Source organism: Carassius auratus, unplaced genomic scaffold, assembly GCF_003368295.1.
Source record: "Carassius auratus strain Wakin unplaced genomic scaffold, ASM336829v1 scaf_tig00001140, whole genome shotgun sequence".
Classification (NCBI taxonomy): Eukaryota; Metazoa; Chordata; class Actinopteri; order Cypriniformes; family Cyprinidae; genus Carassius; species Carassius auratus.
In genome coordinates, this window is record NW_020523342.1 from 1 (window position 1) to 24,179 (window position 24,179).

General features: G+C 39.3%; 1 protein-coding gene across 1 annotated transcript; it reads left to right on the plus strand.

Annotated features, from left to right (window-relative positions):
- The first annotated feature begins 55 nt into the window (after positions 1 to 55).
- LOC113069211 (histone-lysine N-methyltransferase 2B-like) lies at positions 56 to 10,138 on the plus strand. Its single transcript, XM_026242218.1, has 19 exons — positions 56 to 143; positions 224 to 324; positions 408 to 490; positions 573 to 707; positions 932 to 1,090; positions 1,189 to 1,306; positions 1,391 to 1,469; positions 1,768 to 1,928; positions 2,701 to 2,856; positions 5,045 to 5,134; positions 5,299 to 6,661; positions 7,056 to 7,160; positions 7,240 to 7,358; positions 7,452 to 7,580; positions 7,686 to 7,938; positions 8,048 to 8,155; positions 8,945 to 9,028; positions 9,180 to 9,309; positions 9,434 to 10,138. Exons 1-19 carry the CDS (start codon positions 112 to 114, stop codon positions 9,707 to 9,709), a joined length of 3,681 nt encoding a protein of 1,226 aa, XP_026098003.1. The 5' UTR covers positions 56 to 111; the 3' UTR covers positions 9,710 to 10,138.
- The last annotated feature ends 14,041 nt before the right edge of the window (positions 10,139 to 24,179 follow it).

Consider the following 24,179-nt stretch of genomic DNA (forward strand, 5'->3'; position numbering starts at 1 on the left):
ACAGTCTGTATTTTATCCTGGTGCATATTTAGCTCTTTTTAAAATGCCTTTGCGTTGTCTTTGCAGTTAGTAGAACAAGTATTTAGCTGGTTTAACAGTCAGGACCCCAAAATGTGGAACTGTCATATGCAAGAATATCCAAGGTAGGAAACCTAATGTTTCTTAATTGAATATGCTACATGCATTTCAAAGTTTGTGTTGTTAAGATTCTTTTGTTTCATAGCGGTATGCTCCCTGAGGCCATAATTCCCCCCAGCGATGAACACAGTTATGCACAATGGCTCAAAGAGCAGGATCCAGAAAACCCTCATTCGAAATCTCAAGGTAAGTGCAGTGTATTTATCTTTATGTCTCATGCTATCCTCTTGTTTGTATCGTTAGTTAATTTTTTTCCTCATGAACCACAGATCTGCAGAATGTGAACTCTCAGTTCTTCACGGATGAAAGACAGTGCTCCCTCTGCCAGCAACATGGAGATGCCAAACCGAATGTAGGTGAAGCCTTCACCAGTTCTGTGTTCAGAGATGAGTCATGTTTTGCTCACTTGAGTTGTATTGTCTTTGTATGTGTAGAATGCTGGTAGGCTGCTTTATATTGGACAGAATGAATGGGCTCATGTGAACTGCTGCATGTGGTCGGCAGAGGTGAAGGATGTCAAAGGAGCTTTGCTGCATGTCCACAGTGCCGTCACCAGGGGCCGCCTCATGGTTGGTATAAACTGATGCAGAGTATTGTCATTTAGATAAAAACTGAACGAAAATCTAAAACGGAAAATAACTAAATAAATTAATAAATATTTTAAGCCCAGTTCAGGGGTTCCATAGCAATAATAACTTGTAGGTTGTATATTGTGCAGTCTTTTTTAATCTTAATTAATAGAATATTAAATGCTTTAGTGAAATAAATGTATTAATTTGACATTTTTTGCCAGCGTTGTGAGCATTGTGGCCAAACAGGGGCGACTGTGGGCTGTTGTCTTACCTCGTGTCAGAGTAACTACCACTTCATGTGTGCTCGTGCCAGCAGCTGCGTCTTCCAGTGTGATAAGAAAGTGTACTGTTACAAACATCGGGACCTCATAAACACTAAGGTGTGTATGTTTGAGCAAACTCCGAGGAAAACCGCTATGTTTTACAGTTACTGTATAATTGAAGTGTGAAGAATGTAAACAAGCTTTTCTTTTTGTAGATTGAACAAGGCAATGGGTTTGAAGTTCTCAGAAGGGTCTACGTAGATTTTGATGGAATTAGTCTGCGTAGGAAGTTTCTAACAGGCTTGGAGCCAGAGTCTGTAAATGTGATGATTGGTGAGTAAACAGGAGATGTTTTTTCTTCTGGTGGTGCATTAAAAATAAGAAAAGTTTAACAAGTTTTATTATGTATCCATGCAGGGTCTCTACATGTACAAAAACTTGGTGTTCTGACGGAGCTGTCTGCAAATTCTGGAAAATTGTATCCAGTTGGTTACCAGTGAGTAATATGAAGTTTAAAACTACTCAGCTTTCACTTGATTATTAATTAATTAATATGGTGTTGTCTTTAATCAGTTATCAAAGCGTCATCCACATTTTTTTGTAATATATTTATTGTCCAAGAAAATAATAATAATAATAAAAAAGGCATCTTGTTCCTCTGAAATCAAGGTAAAAATACATTTAGCAGAACTGTGAACAATACACTAGCTTCAGTTTCAGATGACATTTTAGTTCCTATTTAATTATGAATTATGAGGAGCCATAGTTGTTCATATAATTTGATGTGGTTTCAGATGTTCTAGATGGTATTGGAGCACCGTTGACCCTCGCAGGAGATGCCGGTACACTTGTAAAGTGACAGAGGTGCGACCATCAACACGGTGCAGAGCTCCTAGCTCCATGGTGGATCAGGGAGAAAATCACACAATTGTACACAGTCCAAAAGCTCACAATGGTGTGTATGTGCATATATAACATTCTTTTATTCATGCATTTAAAAAAAAATATGTTTATGCATTACATTTTTCTAAAGTTAATTTTTTTCATTCAGACTAGGGCTGCAAGATATTGGGAAAAAATGACATTGTGATATTTTATTTTTCTGTGATATATATTGCGATATTTTTTCTTACAAACAAAAATGGGGTGAGCACACTTACATTCTCATTTTAAATGATTTAAACATCAACACCATCGTGTCAATTGATAATATGCGCAAGGACAGCGCTCGTGTTGTTTGAAGATGGCTCGCTCTGTCTCTGTCTCTCTCGTGCGCGCTCTGTCTCTGTCTCCCTCGTGCGCGCTCTGTCTCTGTCTCCCTCGCGCACGCTCTGTCTCTGTCTCCCTCGCGCACGCTCTGTCTCTGTCTCCCTCGCGCACGCTCTGTCTCTGTCGTGCGCGTTCTCTCTCGCGCGCTCTCTCTCTCTCGGTCTCTTTGGCGCTCTCTCTCTCTCTCTCTGCCCTATTAAACTTGCATGTGTTTTTCAGTCCGGTCAATGATAAACTTTCACCCATGATGGTTAGGCTGTGCAATTAATCCGTGAATCACATTCGTCAAGGGCCAGGGAGCAGCTGGCATGTACAGTTAATGAATAACAGATCAACTACTACAGCCCACATCGAACATCCTGCGATGTGACTATCGTGGATTCGTACATCACGATATCGATGCTTAAACGACACATCGTGCAGCCCTAATTCAGACTACTCATATCTCTGTCTTATAGATGAAGAGGGCACAGATAGCGAGTCCTTGTCACCTGAGATGCCCCCCAGCACCCCCTCCAAGACCAAACAAGACTTAGGGGCTGGAGGCAAGACTCCTGGCTATCCACACAGCAGGAGACCAACAGGGGGACTGTCCAGACCATTACCTTCCCCAGGTAAGATCTTTACATCAGTTTGAAGTTATGCCTTATTTTCCAAAACAAATAAATTCTAATTAGAATCAATTTTAATGCGATTCAGGGTAATCAATAAGCCAAAAATGAAAATGTTCATTTACTCACCTTCATGTAGGGCCCTGTGATTTCCGCGATGCAGAAAACAATGACGGAATCGCGGAATACATAAAAACGGAAATATTTAAATTTTAACGCAGAATGTCACGGAATTTGTCAAATTTTGAATGAATTAATCAAAAGTAGGTCATTGCACTTCGCGATATGGACTGATATCTGTAAATATTGAGCTGGAAAAGTCTATTTAAATATGCTTAATTTCAATAATTAAAAGATAATTAAATTAATGTTTTATGCCTTCATTTGATAACCAGAAAAATGTAAATACACAACAGAATTTCCGAGGGGGAAAAAAATTCATAAGGCTATTTTAAGAAAATTAACAAATTAATTTGTTTTTATTCACTTAAATAAGTACACATGCTAAAACAACAGATTTACGTAAAAAACATATGGTGAAGAAAAAATAAAACATTTCATAGGGCCCTAAACATGTAATTTTTGTTAAACTTTTAATAAATTGATGTGAAAATCTGTAAGTTTTATCATTTTAATTAATTGGACATGCTTTTGATTAATACAATTTATTTTAACCATTTAAATGGAGTTGAGAAAAATTTAAACAGAAAAAAATGAAATCCAGAAAAATTAAAGTGGAAATTTGGGAAAAAAATAAAACGGAATTTGGGAAGAAAAAAAAAATGATTTCATAGGGCCCTATTCATGTCATTTCAAACCCATAAGACTAATCTTCCATAAGGTAATTTTTTGAAACACATTTCAGATGTTTTAATGAAACCTGAGAGGTATCTGTCCCTAACTTGCAAAGAGATATGAGTGCATCATATGTTGAATAAATTTAGCTTTTATTTACATCTAAACAATGATCCACACTAGGGTTGCACTATAATTGGGAAAAAATGACATTGCGCTTTTGATTTTTCTAGCTTATATAGCATATAGCTTGTAACTATGTATGTTTGTCAATCACTTTTTAGATGCAAATGAAATGTAAAAATTAAATCTGTTCATTTAAAGCATCATATCTTCACATGGCTTGGATTTAACCGCTCACTTCCTATGGATTAATTTTATGATGCCTTTGTACACTTTTTGGAAGTTTTGGTTACACAAACGTCTCCCCTTTCATCAGATGTGTTTCAAAGATTAATACTAAATACAGCTAAATCATTTCAAAACTCGTTGTGGATTTGGAATGACATTGAGTAAATAGTGATAGAATTGACGTTTTTGGGTGAGCTTTCTTGATTATTCATAATGACTTCATACATGGCTATCTTAAAATTCCTTCTCAGGAAAATGCTGTTTCCACATCCCATCATATTTTGACCATTAGTGACCTTGATGAGACACGGCGTGCAACACGGAGACTTTCCACACGTAGCCGAAATGCCTCTCCTCCCCCTGTGGTTCTGTCAGGCCCAATGGCTTTGCGATCAGGTGGCACGATTCACCCTAGGTCGCTTTCATTCAGCCCCCCTGTCTCACCTCTTGGTACAACTGAGAACTTCATGAGCTCCACCTCACCTCGACGAAGGGGGAGGCCTTCCTCTTTGTCTCCCTCTAGCATCACCTCTGGACCCTCTCCTCCACAAGCAGCTCTACGAAGTCCCTCTTCCACCTTTCATTCATCTGTCCACCACTCCCCAAGACATAAACAGCCTTTCAAAACCACACAGCATAAGACTGATGAGGTGGATCCAAGAGCTCTTTGCCTTGTCAGAACCGGAGGAGGCTGCAGGCGCACCAAGCCACAAATTTCCTGCCTCATCCAACAAGTCGAATCAAAGAACTGCTCTCTGCGCACTTTGATCCAGACACAGATGTGGCTGTGGCCTCAGTATTGAATGCAAAAGCTTGAATTTGATGAGGCTTTGCTCAATGAAATGTGGCTCTGGACTGCGACCCTCAAGTTGGTGAGGGAGATGCAGAAGAAGGAACTGCAATTCAGCACTGGCAGCAAAGACTTGACTTCAAGAGATGGAAATGGAAACAATTGATGATGTCGCTGACCATTATCTGAATTTCTCTCGCACAGTTGTGGTCCAAGAATCTGCACAGACAGGTCTCTCAGTCCTTTCTAACTCAGGGTCCATCTCTCAGCTGGATGGAGCTGACAATGACTCGGAGAGTGATACAGGTGAAGCCAATGCAGCTGATGATACTCAGGAAGTAGGAAGTAGTTTTTGTAGTCAGGAAACTGAGCCATTAAAGTGCACTGGTCCAAACAAGGGCCGAACTCTTGGTGACGGGCAGCTAGTTTGCCCAAGATCACTTATTGCAAATCAACATCAGAATTCTGAGCTAGAGACTCAAAACATGGACCAAGTCTGTGAAGAACAGGAATTCAGGAAATAACTTCTTTAGAAGACGCTGAAAACGTATTTATTGATTCTGAAGTATCGAACGGACAAGTGTCATTTGCAGATCAACTACAGGCCACAACCCCTCTCCTTTGCAAAGACAGTGATCTTGTTACGACCCAAGAAGAAGTCTTGCTCGAAAATGAATCAACAGAATGTTTGCAGGAAATGTTCTTGGATGACACCAGTGGGAATTTCATATCTGCTGTTGATGGAAGAGTTCTGGATTTGACAAAAAATGCTGCTTGTCTTGTGGCGGCAACTGATTCCTCACCAGTAAACAAGGATGATGCTGTTTTAAAGAGAGGTCTGTCACCTGTTGAGAAACTGGCGACCGCTGTGCCAATGAGTAGTACTAAAACAATTCATGTTGTTGCACCAGCTGCTCTCACAAAACGACGCTTTGTGACCATACAACCGGGCTCCAAACCCAAACCCTTCCATATGACAATGCCTGTTGCCAACTCTCTACCACTATCCTTGCCTGTCAGTGTTGTCTCATCTTCTCCCACCTTTTCTGTTGCACCACAAGGAACTCATCTTGCTCCTGCTTCAGTTTTAATAAATGGTTTTGGAGCTCTACCTAGGGAAGCCACTAAGGGTCATAGGATTGCCATACGCATTGCCACCCCAAAACGAGTGTCTGAACAGTCTCTGCCCCAGAGTTCACCTGGTACACCTCTTACACCTCAGGTTCTTCTGGTCAACCGTGCGGGACAGATTCTAGTGAAAAACCCGCAAACGAATACATACCAATTAACTAACTCTAATTCTCCCTCGTACACCCAAATCAGCCAGATTGCGAAGATAATCCACAGCAGTAATGTTCTCCAGCGACCTGTCCCTAAGGTTACAGTGATACCAGTGCCGCAGGTTCAGGCTAGTCTCGGCAAAACCACACCAACACGTATCATATCTTACAGCAGCAACAACAGAGCAACACCACCAACCCAGGTGCTAATCAGGAGGATTCCTCAGAGTCATCCTGGAAGCCAATTACACAGCACCAGTCCGTCAATAGAAAGAACTGGCTTGATTTCTGAAAGTGGGCAGAAGGCAGTGGCCCAGGAGATAATTGACAAAGCAATGGCAAGTCACCGTGAAATAGCCAGTCCCACTGACATAAGCCCTTCTCCACTCCACCTTGAAAAACGCCTCTCTCCTGAATCAAAGGATTCATTCCCTGGCTTTCATCTTCAGACTCAACCCAACATTTTGTCCCACTCCAGACCTCAAGTCAAGGTCAAGAGAGTGTCTTCAGTAACTGATCGAATTGGTGTGAAAAGATGCCGTACTGACTTCTTGGACCAGATGGGTCCTTGTTCTCAGAGTGACAACAGCAGGTAGGGACAAACATTCAGTCATTTCAATTTAGTCTGGGTGGTCAATTTATTGATCATTATTGTAGATTATTTTTAAAAGACCCCAGTTTTTTTTTTTTTCAGTCTATCAAATGTTAGACAATATTGATTTTGTTTTGTACAGTAATAGGTAACAGTGTTGTGAAAAAAGTATTTTAATTATTGTAACACTATAAAAACATTCATAATCACGGGAAGGAGGAGGCGGGAACCCGGTGGACATTTAATTAAAACTTTAATAACAAATACAAAACAGCGCAACAGCCCTGCCATGCACAAACAAAATTGAACATTCAAACTAGATGTATGAATTGAAGATTAATTTATTTCTTATATTATCATGTATTGATAATCATGTTATTTTGTTGATGTTTAGATCAAACCGGGTTAGAATAAAGGCCCCAAGTTTTAAGGATGTGCTCGACTTTGACGACCCTGATGTTGGATCTCTTAACCAGCCAAAGAACGATGAAAATAAGAGGTCAGTGCTGATGACTTAAAATCACATTTACTTGTCTTTTACCAAAGATAACCATGATGTTTTCTTTGTCCTCTTATAGAATTACTCCAAATCAATCAGAGCCCACTTCAGTGCAGGGAAATGACACACGGGACAGTGCTAAATCTCAGTGTACGAGCTACAAACATGGTGATTCCTCAGAATGGGCCCCCTATGCAGGTGAATGTGAGATATTGTGTTACCTTAAAGCAACATTTTAGTTGCTAAAGCTAATTTAATGAATTTGAACCATTTGAATTGTATCCATTTCAGGTTGGAGTTCAGACGAGGACTCTCCATCAACAGGCAAGCAGGATAAGTGTGCCAGTCATTATCTGCCCCATCTATGCTTCCAGATTACCAGTGAGGATGGCTTTAGCGTAGAAGCTGACAGCATGGATGGTCAGTATTGATAAACCTTGTAGTGACACTGTTATAAGAATATCAGTTTCTTCCTTTCACACTTTGGCACATTATGATATATTTCCCTTTATGGTGTTTTTTCAGTGGCGTGGAAGGCAGTAATGGACGGTGTCCAGGAGGCACGGGTAGGCTGTCGGCTAGAGCAGTTTCCCTTCAACAGGATAAGTGGTGCCAGGGTTCTGGGTGTCCTCCACGATGCTGTGCTCTTTCTGCTGGAGCAGCTGCAGGGTGCTTCCCTCTGCCAGAAACACAGTTTTCGTTTCCACCAGCATGAAGTACCGGAAGAAGAGCTGCCAATAAACCCCAGTGGCTGTGCCCGTGCAGAGGTCTATGTGCGGTACGTATCTGTAAACTCATGTATGCCCCACATATAACTTTGAGTTGCTTTATTTGTTCTTTTCCAAATGTGGAAATCAAAAATCGCCTTTCTCCCTGCCCACACACAGAAAATCTACCTTTGATATGTTCAATTTCCTGGCATCGCAACATCGTCAGCTTCCTGAGTCAAGGCCATGTGATGATGAGGAGGATGACGTTATGCTAAAATCCAGCAGGTTAGGCATTCAGCAACATATTTAGAAAATTTCACCCAAAAATGGAAATTCGGTAATTAATTACTCACCCTCATGTCGTTCCAAACCCGAAAGACCTACGTTCACCTTCATTACAAAATGTAAGATATTTTTGATGAAATCCGACAGCTTTCTGACCCTCTATAGACAGCAATGCAACTGACACATTCAAGGCTAAGAAATGTAGGAAGGACATTGTTAAAATAGTCCATGTGACATCAGTGTTTCAATCATAATTTTATGAAGCTACGAAAATACTTTTTGTGCGCAAAGAAAACAAGTCTGACAGGATAGAGAAGAAATTGTTTAACAAAGTCATTTTTTTTCTTTGCATACAAAAAGTATTCTCATAGCTTCAAAAAATTTAGGTTGAACCACTGATGTCACAATTATGTCCTTACTACCTTTCTGGACCTGGAATGTGTTTCCTTGCTGTCTATGGAGGGTCAGAAAGCTCTTGAATTTCATAAAAAATATATTTTAGTTTGTTCGAAGATGAACCAGGATGAACGATGGTTTTAAGGGTTTGGAACGACATGAGCGTGAGTAATTAATAACAGAATTTTTATTTTTAGTTGAACAATTCCTTTTTTCTTTTCTTTTTTTGTGCCATTTGAAAGACAATTTAAAAAAATAGATCAAACAAATTTCATGTTGTTTATCAGTTATAATGCCAAAATAATCGATTCTTTATGTAAAGTCAGTGCATTACTAGTGTTGTTAACATTTTAGTTTTTTGTGACTCATCCTGTTATTTTGACTTCCCTTTAGACGAGCCACAAGTACAGAGTTGCCAATGGCTATGAGGTTCAGACACTTGGAGAAAACCTCTAAAGAGGCTGTGGGAGTTTACAGGTAATGTCTTCCTGAGAGATGCATGGTATTACAGCATAAAATCTAGCTGTGTAAAATCACTTGACCAATCTCATGCCAATAAAAATGATGGAATGAACATAACTTTTAAGAGCAAAAGTAATTTGTGCAATTCCTTATCTCAATTAAACAGATCTGCTATACAAGGTCGTGGTCTTTTCTGCAAGAGGAACATTGAGGCTGGAGAGATGGTGATCGAGTACGCTGGCAACGTCATCCGCGCAGTTCTCACTGACAAAAGGGAGAAATACTATGACAGCAAGGTAATAGTGATTTGTCCCAGTGTGATGCACAGTTTTTGCTTAAAACTGTCCATTTATCCTCTTGCATTGCAGTGTTGTTGAGTTCCTAACCTACTGTCTGTTTCCGTCCTCTCTTTCCTCAAAGGGCATCGGCTGCTATATGTTTCGCATTGACGACTTTGATGTGGTGGATGCCACCATGCACGGAAACGCGGCACGATTTATAAATCACTCCTGCGACCCTAACTGTTACTCAAGAGTCATCAATGTGGAGGGCCAGAAGCACATCGTTATATTCGCCCTGCGGAAGATTTACCGTGGAGAAGAGCTTACCTATGACTACAAGTTCCCCATTGAAGATGCAAACAACAAGTTGCACTGTAACTGTGGGGCCCGGCGCTGCCGACGCTTCCTGAACTAAAACTGGCTTGTTTACTCAATAGTTTAGGAGGGGATATTTTGGTATGGGTGGCTATTTTTGAATGAAGACACTCATTACAGGTGCTTAATGGTGCGGAGATGAAGAAAACACAATATTGAGATTGTTTGGCAGGGTGTATGGCCTTTTTAGACCACCAGCACGTCTTGATTGGTTACCTCGAGTGAGTTATATTTCCTACCCCAACATTTAACAACCCAGTAACGTCCTGCACTGGATGAGGCCGTTGGCTTTGATTCAACAATTAAAAATTGTGACCTCAAACGAATACCCTTTACTTAACTATTTCACCTGTCCTTGTGCTACTTTGTCCCAGCATGCCTTTCAAATCTTGCCACTGGTGGCTGGTAATGCAGTAGATCTATTCTGGAATGAGCCTTTAGTGTCAGAATAAATGTACAGTGGTTTTAATAGTGGAAGTTACCCTGAAGTTTGAAAGGGTGTGATTATTTTTGCTACTGAATCAAGAGGAGTTCCTGTTATAGGTCGTCCTCAACAGCACCTTAATAATCTTTGCTCTCTTTTTTTTGGGGGGAAATGTAGGCACTGTACATATTTTCCAAAACAGATGTAGTTTTTAGTCAAACCATGAACAATCTTGCCACACAACCTAGTTTCGAACAGGAGCCTGTGTGTTTCCAGAACATTGACGTGTGTATATTTCTTGCTTTTTTTTTTTTTTCTATGGGTGCAAATGAATGTGTCACTTAAAGCACATTTTATAACCAAATTTAACACCCTTGACTGGCACATTATTTAAGTTAGTGTACCTTTGCTCTGAATGCATGTATAGACCATTTTACAGCATTCTGGGTCATGTCCACATTACCATTCTAAATAAGACTTCACCTGAAGCTCAATTTTTGACAGATTGGTTTTAAGAACCCACTGTTTTTATGTGCTTTTATATCTTGAGGCCAGTCTTTTGGGGGTCAATTGTAATATTCTATACATAATCAGTAGGATCACTTGTGTAGTGTTAAAGATGTGAATGATGTTGAATCCCATTCTGATCATCAGTACACAAGTATTTAAAACCATACCCATGAATGGCGGCTTCAGCTGGAAACAGCCGACGCGCTGCTTATAGCCATGTGTCTTCTCTTGATAGCCTTCCTCTCGCAGCACATTAAGACCGACTCTCATCTTCACCTGGGTTGACTACCTCAGTACATCAGTGACAGCTAGTTAGTTACAGTGCAAACAATAGTATGAAGAGTGCTGGGGATAATCCCGCACTAGCTTTGATTTTATGCAACGTGACTGTAGGGTTGTTTGTCTCATTTGTTTGTTTTTCCAGAGAATTCCCGGATCCCTCTTCCCTCATGCTTTTGTACAGAATTGAAGTATGCTTATTATTAAAAATGAAGACTGCAGCTTGATTCCATCACTGAACGTGATCCCACTCAGAGTGAATCTTTGTATAGAGTTGTATACAAGAATTTCTAAATCTGTTACATTTTTTTCTACGCACTTTTTTTTAATTTATGATGTTCTGTATGTAATAAAGATACAACAATATTTGAACAAAGAGCAATCTTGATTTTTTTTTTCTCTGAAATATTTGAAGTCATGAAATCAAAATGTACTACTGTATAGAGCATGTTATTTCAGAGGAAAAAAAGGGCTTTGAATGGCTTTTTATTTGGCCTTTAAAAGACTTGATTCACCATCATTGTATATGCTAATTTCCTAGAATCATTCAGTCAGCTTCTATATTTCTATTTTAACAGTTAAATAAGATTCTTCTTTGACATCCCTTTATTTTATGTTACGATATCAATGATTTAAAACCTTGAGCGTTTTTAAAACTAATTCTGAAAAGCTACATTTTATTGTCTGCTATAATGAAATGGATCATGCAACTCATTGTTCAAACTAATCTTATCTAAATATGCTAGAATTTAAATTGGCATGCACTGCTAATAATGGGAAGAGATTCCTCTCTGCAATATCTGCATTTTTGTCCAATTTTGCCTGTGGAAAGTTGACACAATCAGTAAGAAACAATGGACAAAACATGAAAATATTAACAGATAAATGTTTGTTTAGTCCCACATAGTACTCATCTGCCCTTCTGCTCCGCTCACTGTTGAAATGTGCACACATTTACTCTGCTGTGAACAGGGGACCGTGTAATGACCGATATAAGCAACAGTGAGGGCTTTTTCCTATATGCACAAAGACTCAAAGGTTTTGTTCATCGCTTCTGTTGTCGATAAGATTCCGTACAAAGTAAATATTCAGTGACTTAGGTTTTCTGAATCCTTAATGCCATGTGTAGTGCTAGCTTTTTCTTTTTTCTTCTCTTGCAGCACAAAAAAGAAACATGAATAAGATTATGGCCATCTTAAGTTTAACTGCATTTCTCTGCTGCTGTGGTATAGTCATTTTTCCCATTTTTGTGGTGCAATATTTCAACTGAAACTACATTAGAGAAAAGCAGTATATTTCTGGCTTTATTGGCTGTCTTTTGTGGTAGCTATTGCTCATTCTGTTCCTCTGACTTCTGTTTTTGAAGGTGCTGCCTCATATGATGACTTAAGACATCAATCAGTTTAGAAATCAAGGTATGATCAGCTATGGATTATGCACCGCTATTGAGCTCTTGCCTGATCATAACCTTTTTCTGTAATTGTAAAGGATTTCTATCCAAGGATACATGAAAGCCTTAAGAGAGTATGCAAAACCACTGAAAAATAGTGAGTGCTAGAGAGAGCCAGGATAAATCAGCTATATTGCCACAGTTAACCTGTCCAGAGTGATTATATTACTGTATAATCGTAATAACAACATTGTTTATTCTGAGCTCATGTCAAGAAGATTCACAAAGGTTCAAAAGCTTATATATAAGCTTAATTCTTAATAGTGTACACTTTGGACTATATAAAAGTATTCACAGTAGTAATGCAATGTTCTTCATTTATTGAACAAATACTATTTCAGCTCTAAATAAGCTCTAAAAAGACTTGCTGTCTTATTCAGACTTGCTGGGAATTGCTGTCTTATTCAGTAGTGACTAAATTAAAGATATTACTGAGTATTAATTGTCTTTTAAACCTCAATTCCAAGAAGACAAAATAAGAGTAACTTAGACCAGTATATTTCCTCTGTGTTGCTATTGTTATAGTTGTGATGGAAACTTCTCAAGTCTCTAAGAATGATTAGCATAATAGAACTTAAATTATAGAACCTAATAAAGTTATAGTTATCATTCTTAGAGTTAATAACTTATTAGATAAAGAGCTAATAGCTTTGGTTTTTTGATTCACAGGAGATTTTTTATGTTGATGGCTGGCGGTACATTTGGGGCAACGTTCTGGCAAGTCTTTGACCAGTTTTTCTTTCCGTTAGAGCTTTACTATCTTCACACAAGACAGTCTAGACCAGGGGAGTTTAGCTCTCATCACACCTGCCTAAAAGTTTCAAGACCTTGATTAGCTTGTTCAGGTGTGTTTGATCAGGGTTGGAGCTAAACTCTGCAGGACATCAGCCGTCCAGGACCAAGTTTGGTGACCCCTGGTCAAGATATTAACAGATCTGACCAGTTCTCTGAAACTCCTGATTGAGCTTTTCTTCTACATGTATATGAAGATTTACATTGAAACCTTAAAAAACGAGACAGTGGCAGACATCTGGAGGTAAGCATGTGTTCACTGAGACTAGACAATTTTGGTCATGTCGTTTTCTGGTTAAAATGACATGCAGTGTAATGGGCTTATGGGTGCATTTTAGCCAAAAACTTTAACCCTTGTGCGGCCCTCATTTGGGAGTCACACTCAGGGTCTTCACGGTCATAAGTGACCGGACACCTAAAATGTAACTTTTTTGCCCCCCAGTAAAATCAGTGGAATATATTTTTATTCAATAATATTTTTTCTTTTTTCTTTTGTATTTTGAGAAAATTTTAAGGTATTAATTCATATTTATGCAATAATTATGAACAATTTTTCTCATAGAAAATAGTACATAATTTTTTTTTTCTAATTTTTCTAAATTATTTTCGAATTAATGTTGTATTTCAGATTAAACCAGAGACTAGGCCTTTCAAATACATTTTTTTTGAAGATTTTTTAGCGCCACCTGGTCAGAGCAAAGAAAGAAAAACATGTACAGTATTGTTCAAAATAATAGCAGTACAATGTGACTAACCAGAATAATCAAGGTTTTTCGTATATTTTTTTATTGCTACGTGGCAAACAAGTTACCAGTAGGTTCAGTAGATTCTCAGAAAACAAATGAGACCCAGCATTCATGATATGCACGCTCTTAAGGATGTGCAATTGGGCAATTAGTTGAATTAGTTGAAAGGGGTGTGTTCGAAAAAATAGCAGTGTGGCATTCAATCACTGAGGTCATCAATTTTGTGAAGAAACAGGTGTGAATCAGGTGGCCCCTATTTAAGGATGAAGCCAACACTTGTTGAACATGCATTTGAAAGCTGAGGAAAATGGGTCGTTCAAGACATTGTTCAGAAGAACAGCGTACTTTGATTAAAAAGTTGATTAGAGAGGGGAAAACCTATAAAGAGGTGCAAAAAATGATAGGCTGTTCAGCTAAAATGATCTCCAATGCCTTAAAATGGAGAGCAAAACCAGAGAGACGTGGAAGAAAACGGAAGACAACCATCAAAATGGATGGAAGAATAACCAGAATGGCAAAGGCTCAGCCAATGATCACCTCCAGGATGATCAAAGACAGTCTGGAGTTACCTGTAAGTACTGTGACAGTTAGAAGACGTCTGTGTGAAGCTAATCTATTTTCAAGAATCCCCCGCAAAGTCCCTCTGTTAAAAAAAGGCATGTGCAGAAGAGGTTACAATTTGCCAAAGAACACATCAACTGGTCTAAAGAGAAATGGAAGAACATTTTGTGGACTGATGAGAGTAAAATTGTTCTTTTTGGGTCCAAGGGCCACAGGCAGTTTGTGAGACGACCCCCAAACTCTGAATTCAAGCCACAGTACACAGTGAAGACAGTGAAGCATGGAGGTGCAAGCATCATGATATGGGCATGTTTCTCCTACTATGGTGTTGGGCCTATTTATCGCATACCAGGGATCATGGATCAGTTTGCATATGTTAAAATACTTGAAGAGGTCATGTTGCCCTATGCTGAAGAGGACATGCCCTTGAAATGGTTGTTTCAACAAGACAATGACCCAAAACACACTAGTAAACGGGCAAAGTCTTGGTTCCAAACCAACAAAATTAATGTTATGGAGTGGCCAGCCCAATCTCCAGACCTTAATCCAATTGAGAACTTGTGGGGTGATATCAAAAATGCTGTTTCTGAAGCAAAACCAAGAAATGTGAATGAATTGTGGAATGTTGTTAAAGAATCATGGAGTGGAATAACAGCTGAGAGGTGCCACAAGTTGGTTGACTCCATGCCACACAGATGTCAAGCAGTTTTAAAAAACTGTGGTCATACAACTAAATATTAGTTTAGTGATTCACAGGATTGCTAAATCCCAGAAAAAAAAAGTTTGTACAAAATAGTTTTGAGTTTGTACAGTCAAAGGTAGACACTGCTATTTTTTTGAACACACCCCTTTCAACTAATTGCCCAATTGCACAGCCTTAAGAGCGTGCATATCATGAATGCTGGGTCTTGTTTGTTTTCTGACAATCTACTGAACCTACTGGTAACTTGTTTGCCACGTAGCAATAAAAAATATACTAAAAACCTTGATTATTCTGGTTAGTCACATTGTACTGCTATTATTTTGAACAATACTGTAAGTGCATGGTGCAACCACTTATTACCAGTATAGGAATCTATAGAGAGGCTTGTGAATTCCCTTATTGTTTTTAGACATAATTGCTTACTCATATTAAGTAGTGGACTTGAATATATATTAATACATTCTAAAGAGTACTTTTTGTATATTTTTTTATATTTCTTCTGTTATAAATAATGATTTCATGCATTATTTGCATTAAAGTTTTTGCATTATGATTGCAATCAAACCTGAACATATTGTTCAGTGGCACAGAGCTCCTGCAAAAAAATAAAAAATAAGAATCCTCAGAATGGTGCAAAGGACCAAGTCTGAGTTTCTAAGTGCACTGACAAACCCAAGAGGCAGCGCTTGCTTCTCATCGCTGTTTTACAGACAGCAGGTCATAGGTGTGTGCGTGTGTGCGCGCGCGTGTGTGTGTATGTGATTATTTAGAGTGTCATACCTTCACTGCTGTTAGATTTTCTCTGCATTATGACTGAATTATTGAATGGATTTCACATTCTCAAAACTTTGCTCTGTGTTACAGACACAGTAGTTCATAGGTGTCTATGTGTAAGTATGTGTGTGTGTGTGTGTTTGTGTGTGTGTGTGTGCATCTGTGTGTGATTGGATGTGTCAATATCACACTCTTGATGTTTTATAGTGTTATCCCTTCACTGCTGTGCACTTTTTTTCAGTTTTGTGATCGATTTGTAGATTGTGTACACAAATATTCTCTGAATTGTTGTATTTTTGTCTATTTCCCATTCATTTCCTATGGACGGTCATTTTTGACCGAAGACCATGAGTGTTACTATTTTTTTTACGCCCACTTAGACTGTTCGAATCATGCCCTCAATTTTTTTGTATGTTCACACCCCAAATGCCATGAAAGTCACCGCATTTCATATCATTCCGATGAAGCTGTGATTTTTAACATTTCAAAACGTAAAATATTCCGGTCAGAAATGACCGAAGACCGCACAAGTTAAATGTGGAGGACAATAATTCAGTTTAGTTGCTTTAAGCTCGAACAGCATGGTTTTAAACCGCTCTTACTCCTCAATTTGGTTCAAATCTGTTTTTCCAATCTCCATGACCGTATCCACCTGCAGCTTCAAGCATGTTCACCAGCTGGGACTTCACCACCCTGTTTGATGCCAGAAATACACAGACACCTGTTAATACACTGCACTTTAAAAAAGTATAATTACTTTGTAAAATGTATATAGTTCGATACAACTGTTTTTTAAGATTATGACTTTCTTCAGCACCATATCTGCAATTGAACAGAAACCATATTGAATGTTACTTCTTGTGTAAATAAAAGATTGCTAATAAATATCAGTTAATATTGCAAGTTCATATTATATTGCAAGTTCATATCATCACAAACATCATGTTAAATGATGTCTGGGACCTGCTGTTGAAGTAACTCTGAAGGCAATGTCAAGATTGCAACTGCTGACAATGAACAGAATTATACCAGCAATGTATTAACTTGTTATTGCATACCTGTCTCTGAAAGAATACTAGGATGATTACATTGGTGATTACGTTGAATAAAACAAATTCCATTCTGATTGTTCCACTGTAATGCTTTGTTGTCATCAGAAACCTGTTTTGTTGCATTTCTTTTGATTTGTTTTACACATTTTTATCCTCCGACATCTTAACACATTAAATTCACAAGCTTAATATCAATAACATCTGGATCTATTTTCATGTGTTAACACCGGTCCCACACTTCATCGTCAGGAAAGGCCTGCTCTATAGTGTCGCACCGTGAAGGGTGGAGGAAAAAACCCAGCTTGTAGTGCCTCGGATGAAGACTGTGATAGAGCTGGCCCACTCACACCCCATGGCAGGCACCTTGGGGTCCAGAATACCATCCAACGGATCCAGGATCACTTCCACTGGCCCGGCCTGGACGCCGAGGTGAAGAGGTACTGCCAGGCATGCCCGACCTGCCAGCGGACGTCACCACGGACCCCTCCCCCCCAGCCCGCTGATTCCACTACGCATCATTGAGGTGCCCTTCGAACGGATTGGGATGGATCTCGTGGGGCTGCTGCCAAATTCCGCCGAGGACACGAGCACATCCTCGTGATTGTCGACTACGCCACCCGGTACCCCGAGGCTATTCCCCTACAGAAGGCCATTGCCCAAGAGCTGTTCCTCCTCTGTAGCCGAGTCGCCATCCCCGCTGAGAATCTGACCGGCCAGGGGACCCCCTTCATGTCCCGGCTGATGGCAGACCTCTGTCGGCTCCTCAAGGTCAAGCAGCTCCGGACCACGGTCTACCACCCTCAGACAGACGGCTTGGTTGAACGGTTTAATAAGACCCTCAAACAAATGCTGAGACGTGTGGCCGCTGAAGATAGACGGGATTGGGACCAAATGCTGCCCTATGTCCTCTTCGGCATCCGAGAGATCCCGCAGGCGTCCACCGGTTTCACCCCCTTTGAGCTCCTGTTTGGGCGGCAGCCCCGGGGCCTCTTGGATGTCGTGAGAGAGGCGTGGGAGCAGCAGCCAGCTGGCCACCGGTCGTCAATCGAGCACGTCCATCTGATGCGGGAGAGGATCCACAGAGTGATGCCCTTGGTCCGGAAACACCTCAGTCAAGTGCAGCGGGCCCAACAACGCCACTACGATCGGGCGGCGCAGCCACAGGAGTTCTGGATGGTAGACCACGTCCTGGTCCTGGTCCTGGTCCTGGTCCCCAACGCGGCTTGCAAGTTCTTGGCCACCTGGCGAGGGGCATATACCGTGACCGAGAAGGTGGGCCCGGTCACCTACAGGGTGCGTCAAACCGGGCGAAGACGGGAAAGCCAGTTGTACCATATCAACCTGTTAAAAATGTGGATTGGAACCCGGACCCAGCTCTCCGCACTTACCACCTCCTCTCCCGTGGTTGTGGACATGGAGCCCCAACTGTCCGCCACCCAGAAGACGGAGCTGCAGCACCTGGTCGGTCAGTTCCCCGATGTGTTCTCCCCCCTCCCTGGGCGGACCAACGTGGTACAGCACGACATCCGAACACCACCAGGACTCATCGTGTGGCATCGGCCCTATCGTGTCCCGGAGGCTCGGAGACACACCATCGAGGAGGAAGTTAAGGAGATGTTGAAGTTAGGACTCATCTCGGAGCCCCTGCTCCAGCCCCATCGTCCTGGTCCCGAAGCCCGATGGCACCCTCTGGTTCTGTAATGACTACCGCCGCCTAAACGAGATCTCGCAATTTGACGGCTATACAATGCCAAGAGTGGACGAACTCCTCGACCGACTCGGGAGGGCCCGGTATATCTCCACCCTCGACCTGACAAAAAGGGTATTGGCAAGTCGGACTCACAGAGGAGGCCAAGCCCAAGACCGCCTTCTCCACCCCAAGTGGCCACTGGCAATACCGGACCCTCCCATTTGGCCTACATGGGGAGCCGGCAACCTTCCAACGCATGATGGACATTCTCCTGTGGCCCCATCAAGCCTACGCCGCCGCTTACCTGGACGATGTCGTCGACCACCTAGAGCGGCTCCGGAGGGTGTTAGGAGAACTGCGGAGGGCTGGACTTACGGCCAACCCCCGGAAGTGCACCCTCACCCGTACTGAGAGTGCAGAAAGCCGCAGCTCTGCAGTGAATGGGTGCCATCAGAATGACTCAAAAACATCTTAATAATCCACAAGTAACCCACAATATTCCACACAATTAATCCCTATTCACAATTAATCTCTCCAATTTCTCCAAAATTTAATTTCTCCAAATCTGTCCCGATGAAGAAACAAATTAATTTACATCTTGGGTGGCTTGAGGATGAGAACATTTTCAAAAAAAAAAATTAATTTTTGGGTGAACTATTCCTTTAAAGCTCTGAAGATTTCACAAATTGAGTTTGTTTTGAGTGTTGAGTTTGTCAAGTCAAATCAAGTCACCTTTATTTATTTATAGATCACAACATTCATTAGGAAAACAGTGTGTCAATAATGCAAAATGATAGTTAAAGGCAGTTCATCATTGAATTCAGTGATGTCATCTCTGTTCAGTTAAATAGTTTCTGTGCAAGTCAACGATATCGCTGTACATGAAGTGACCCAAACTAAGCAAGCCAAGAGGCGACAGCGGCAAGGAAGATTTGACTTTTTTTTTTTTTGACAATGCTGCCCTAGAATATGACTGATGGGGTAATTAGAGATTAGAGATTCAATCAATCTAACTGGTTAGAATGACAGTACTTTCAATTCATTGCACACAGTGCAGAATAAATGACTGGGAATTCATAACTTTGTATTATTAATAACTGAGACCACAAACCCCAAGCCATAATTAGAGTAAATATGGATGATTAAAATCCATTAATCATTCATAATGCTGTTATGCTTATTGTGTGGGTGTAAAAGCATAAGCTGTGGCTTATGAATGTATTGCATTCCAGTTTAATAGTCTGTTTGAACATCCTTTATAGATGCATCGATGTATGTCCACTGACTCTGCTTTTTGTTTCACAGAGCCATTATGAAGATGCTGACATATACCCTCTTCCAATTTATGAAAGTTTGTTAAAAAAAATGTCCTTGGGATGTCTGAAGTTAATTATCTTTTTTACTGACACTGAAGACATTCTCGCTGAATTAGTAGGCAAGGACATTTTGTCCAAATTGAAGTAAGAACAGGTTTAATCTCACACTAGCCTGTAAAATCAGTCTGGGCACTATAAATATGTTATAAATGCCAAATTACCAAACATTTGAGCATACTACACCTGTAGGATGACAATGTAGATCAACTAAAGAATATGTTGTGATTCATCATTATAATTTTATCATTAATGCAATAATTGTCTTTTCTGTTGTCTTTGGGGTGTGCTTTATATGAAATATGGAATATTATTAGTAATACAATTTTGCACATCTCCATAAACAAGAAAAACTAAAAAAAACATCAAACATACCTCTTACTTTAGACATTAAAAATTGCTTATTTTAATGTTGTATTATTATTACAATTAAACTGTTAATTAACTAACTACATAACAATTCCACTGTTTTCTTTGTGTTTAAAAAGAACCTTTAAAAGTGTCACACAATTGATTGGTTGATGGTATTGATGGTCTGGAGGAAAGGATCAGTGCTTCCACTGAGTAAGAACATTTACATTTACAAGTTCTGAAATATTTAATTCTAAAATGAGTAGTTACAAAACCATAAAGTAGAATACACCCGAAAACAACATGGAATGTTGAGATTTAATTGTTAACGTTTTCATTTTGTTCTTTCAGAACTCTTAACAAATTGATGCTGAAGACGTTTTCTGCCACAAATACAGTCCTGGTTAATACTCTGGCCTTTCTGCTGTCTGATTAATTTCTCTCAAGGCAAAACCTAAATTCAGTGATGACCCTTCCTTACCCTTTTTCTAATTCTACAGGATTTTGTGGTGCTTCCAGTCAATTATGTTGAAGTCAGGTCTGATAAACTGAGCTGTAGGCTTCATCATTTCATTGTGAGGATGCATCTGATGCTGGTTCCCAAATCTGTAAACAAGATATTTTCTAGTTTGTGTACCCAAAAATGAAACTTTGCTTAAAATATACTCAGGCCTCAGGCCATCCATCATGTAGACGACTCAAAGATTTGGAGAAATGTAGCATTACATCACTTGCTCACAAATGGATCCTCTGCAGTGAATGGGTGCCGTCAGAATGAGAGTCCAAACAGCTGAGAAAAACATCACAAAAACCACAAGTAATCCACATGACTCCAGTACATCAATGTTACATTTCTCCAAATCTAAGTTTTGGATGGCATGAGAGTGAGTAAATTTTTAGCAAATTTTCATTTTTGGGGAAATTATTCCATTGATGTTGGATTAAACGGCTAATTTTTAAAATATTTTAAAATTACATCTTTTTTATGATTTTATGACCTTTATTTATTTACTATTTAACTGAATAATAGCTTAATCAGAATGAAGTTCTAGTTTACCAAAGAACCATGCAAAGATGGTGGAATAAGATGGCAGCAGTGAGGTATAGAGAAAGCATGACTAACATCTATTTATGGGTCTGCGAAGTCAGCAGAAAAGGAAAAAAGCAACATGCATCAATGCTTAAATGCCATTGGTTGTACTTTGAAGGTGCATTAAATCATTTTGGTTATACTTTGAGCATTTGATCACTTAAAAGGGCCCTTAAAGGTAACAATATTCATATGCATATACAGTAAATTAATACACATATTTATTATTAGTAAAATATGTACAATTATTGTTGTGGTGTAAATTGCCTAACATAATTTATAAAAAGCTCAGCCATCTCAAATGTAATTGCTTTAATAAAATGTATGAAGTAATCCATTTGACTAATAAAGGGAAACTTGAACTAATTCATTTTGCCTTGCAGTAATTGAATTATCCATTATCCACCAGCAGAGGGCGCTGGACATCTGCTGCTCACTCCACCTGCACTGACTGGACACCAAACAGATCCTCTTTCTTGGCCGCCATGATAGACATAAATACAATAAAATTTAATGCCATGCTGTAGTTAGAGGATACTATATATTTTTTTATATAGTTTCATTTTGATTTTGTCTTCAGATCAGTATGGCTGGATTTCTGAGTATGATTTCAGCCACTAGCAGAGGCGGTGTGTCTGGATAAGGGACTTTCTATTGTATCAGCTCACCTCTGTTTGCCAGCACTGTCACTGTGACTGATTTGTTTGGAGACCTAGGGGAAGTAGAGGAGCTGAAGAAATGAGCATAAAGGCCACAAAAGATGAAATAAAAAAATGAAGCTTTATCAGCACCAGAATGATGCATGTGTGCACCTGGCTGCTTCTGGTGGAGAAGCCAAAAGAGTTTGAATACAGTACCTGAGAGAAACCCATAATACACTGCTACTGTCAGTAGAAATTTTGTAGCTGTGTTATTCTGTTGTGGTTAATACAAAATAAACATAACTAGAACATTGGTGTTTTGATCCTTACGAGGACTAAGCCATGAGCCATCCCTGTTGAGCTCTTGCATATAAGATGCTCAATAGTTCACCCAATATTGAAAATTCATCAGAAAAAGTCATCGTTCACTGAAATTTTTCTTTTTTTATCCACACAATTGAAAAAAGATAATAAGGTAAGTTTTGACATAGCCCACTTAAGTTTATTGACTTTGATAATATGTGTGTGTTCCATAGAAGAAAGTAAATCATACAGGTTTTAATTGGCATTAGTGTGAGGAAATGATGACCGAATTTTCATTTTGAGTGAACTATTCCTTTAAGCACTGTCTTTACTTGGATCTGAAGAAAAAATGAATGAATGAAATGAAAACCTTCTGCTCAGTATGTGTTGTTACTAAAAAGTAAGATTAAATTATGTTGGCTTGCAATGTACTTAAATGAGATCTGTATAACAGTATAGCAGACTGTATACATACATGCATATAAATATCCATTGTCACTCTATATAGTATATAAGATATCGTAGTAAGATGATTAGGTTTATGATCTAAGCTCTAGTTTTCATTCAAAACATAAAATGCAATGCAATCGTGATTGAGAGATGTACAAATAAACATTTCACAAAAATGTAATGCCTATTAAAAAATAAATAAAATTATAATAATGTATTGATGGTCAAGTAAACCTAAACTTAATTAATCCAGTAAATGTTTATCTTGAAATATTGCTAACAATATAGAAGTTATCTTTACAATTACTGTATAAAAACAACAAATTATCAGTCAGAGGGCAGAAGGGATGAAGCACATTGTGTACAACAGAGTTTTCAGCAAAGTTTTGATAATGTTGAGCATTTCGAGGCCTTACAATTTCACATATTAGATACAGTAAGGATACAGTATGTATCATAAAGTTAAGTATGAGAAATAGCAACAATAGCAGCCAATTAGCAAGCAGCCAATTATCATTACATATTGCTGCTTAGTTTAAAAACAACAGGACATAACAGGATCTATTATGTGTGGTATAGCTGTTGTTTTTTATCTACAGTGAATTCGAGTACACTAATTGCAGGGACGATTCCCGCGGAGCAGCTTGAGGTGAAGGACACAGTGGTGTTACAGCAGGGTTGTTATCTCACTAACGACCTCCATGACTTAAATATTAGGTTGCTTTAGACTTAAATGAGGGCTCACTTTGGCCTTCATAAATATGAGACCTCAATAAATGGTATTTATTTACATTGTTAAAAACATAATTGTCTATAGACATAATGTCTTGGTTACAAGCTAATTGGCTAGTCAGACAAGTATTTTCATTAATGTTACTTTAATGAACATTGGGACTGTTTGTATCACATGCTTGTCTCTGTTTTACACGTTACAGAGTGTGAATCGGTGCTTTAGTGGTGCAGAGTCTTTCGTTAACTTTAGGTGGCGACAAGTTCTCTTTATGGAGAGTCATTCATTTAATAATTCAACCAAATGATTCGTTATAAAACTGATTCATTAAGGAACGGAAACTGCACTGCTGAGTGAGTTATTGAATCAGATTCATACAGAAACTAAAACCGTCGCCTGTTCCTCGGAGACTCTGGAACTAATGTGGCTGACAAAGCTATATAAGAAAGACGACCTGGAAAAATTGTGTCTTTAATGTAAGTTAGTGGTGTTATACTCTTGTTTTTTAACTTTTGTTTAAAAGAGGTCGCGCTGTTTTGAATATCGGCTCATTACCTTCGACTTCATTCCTGCTGTAGCTTTGGGACTTTG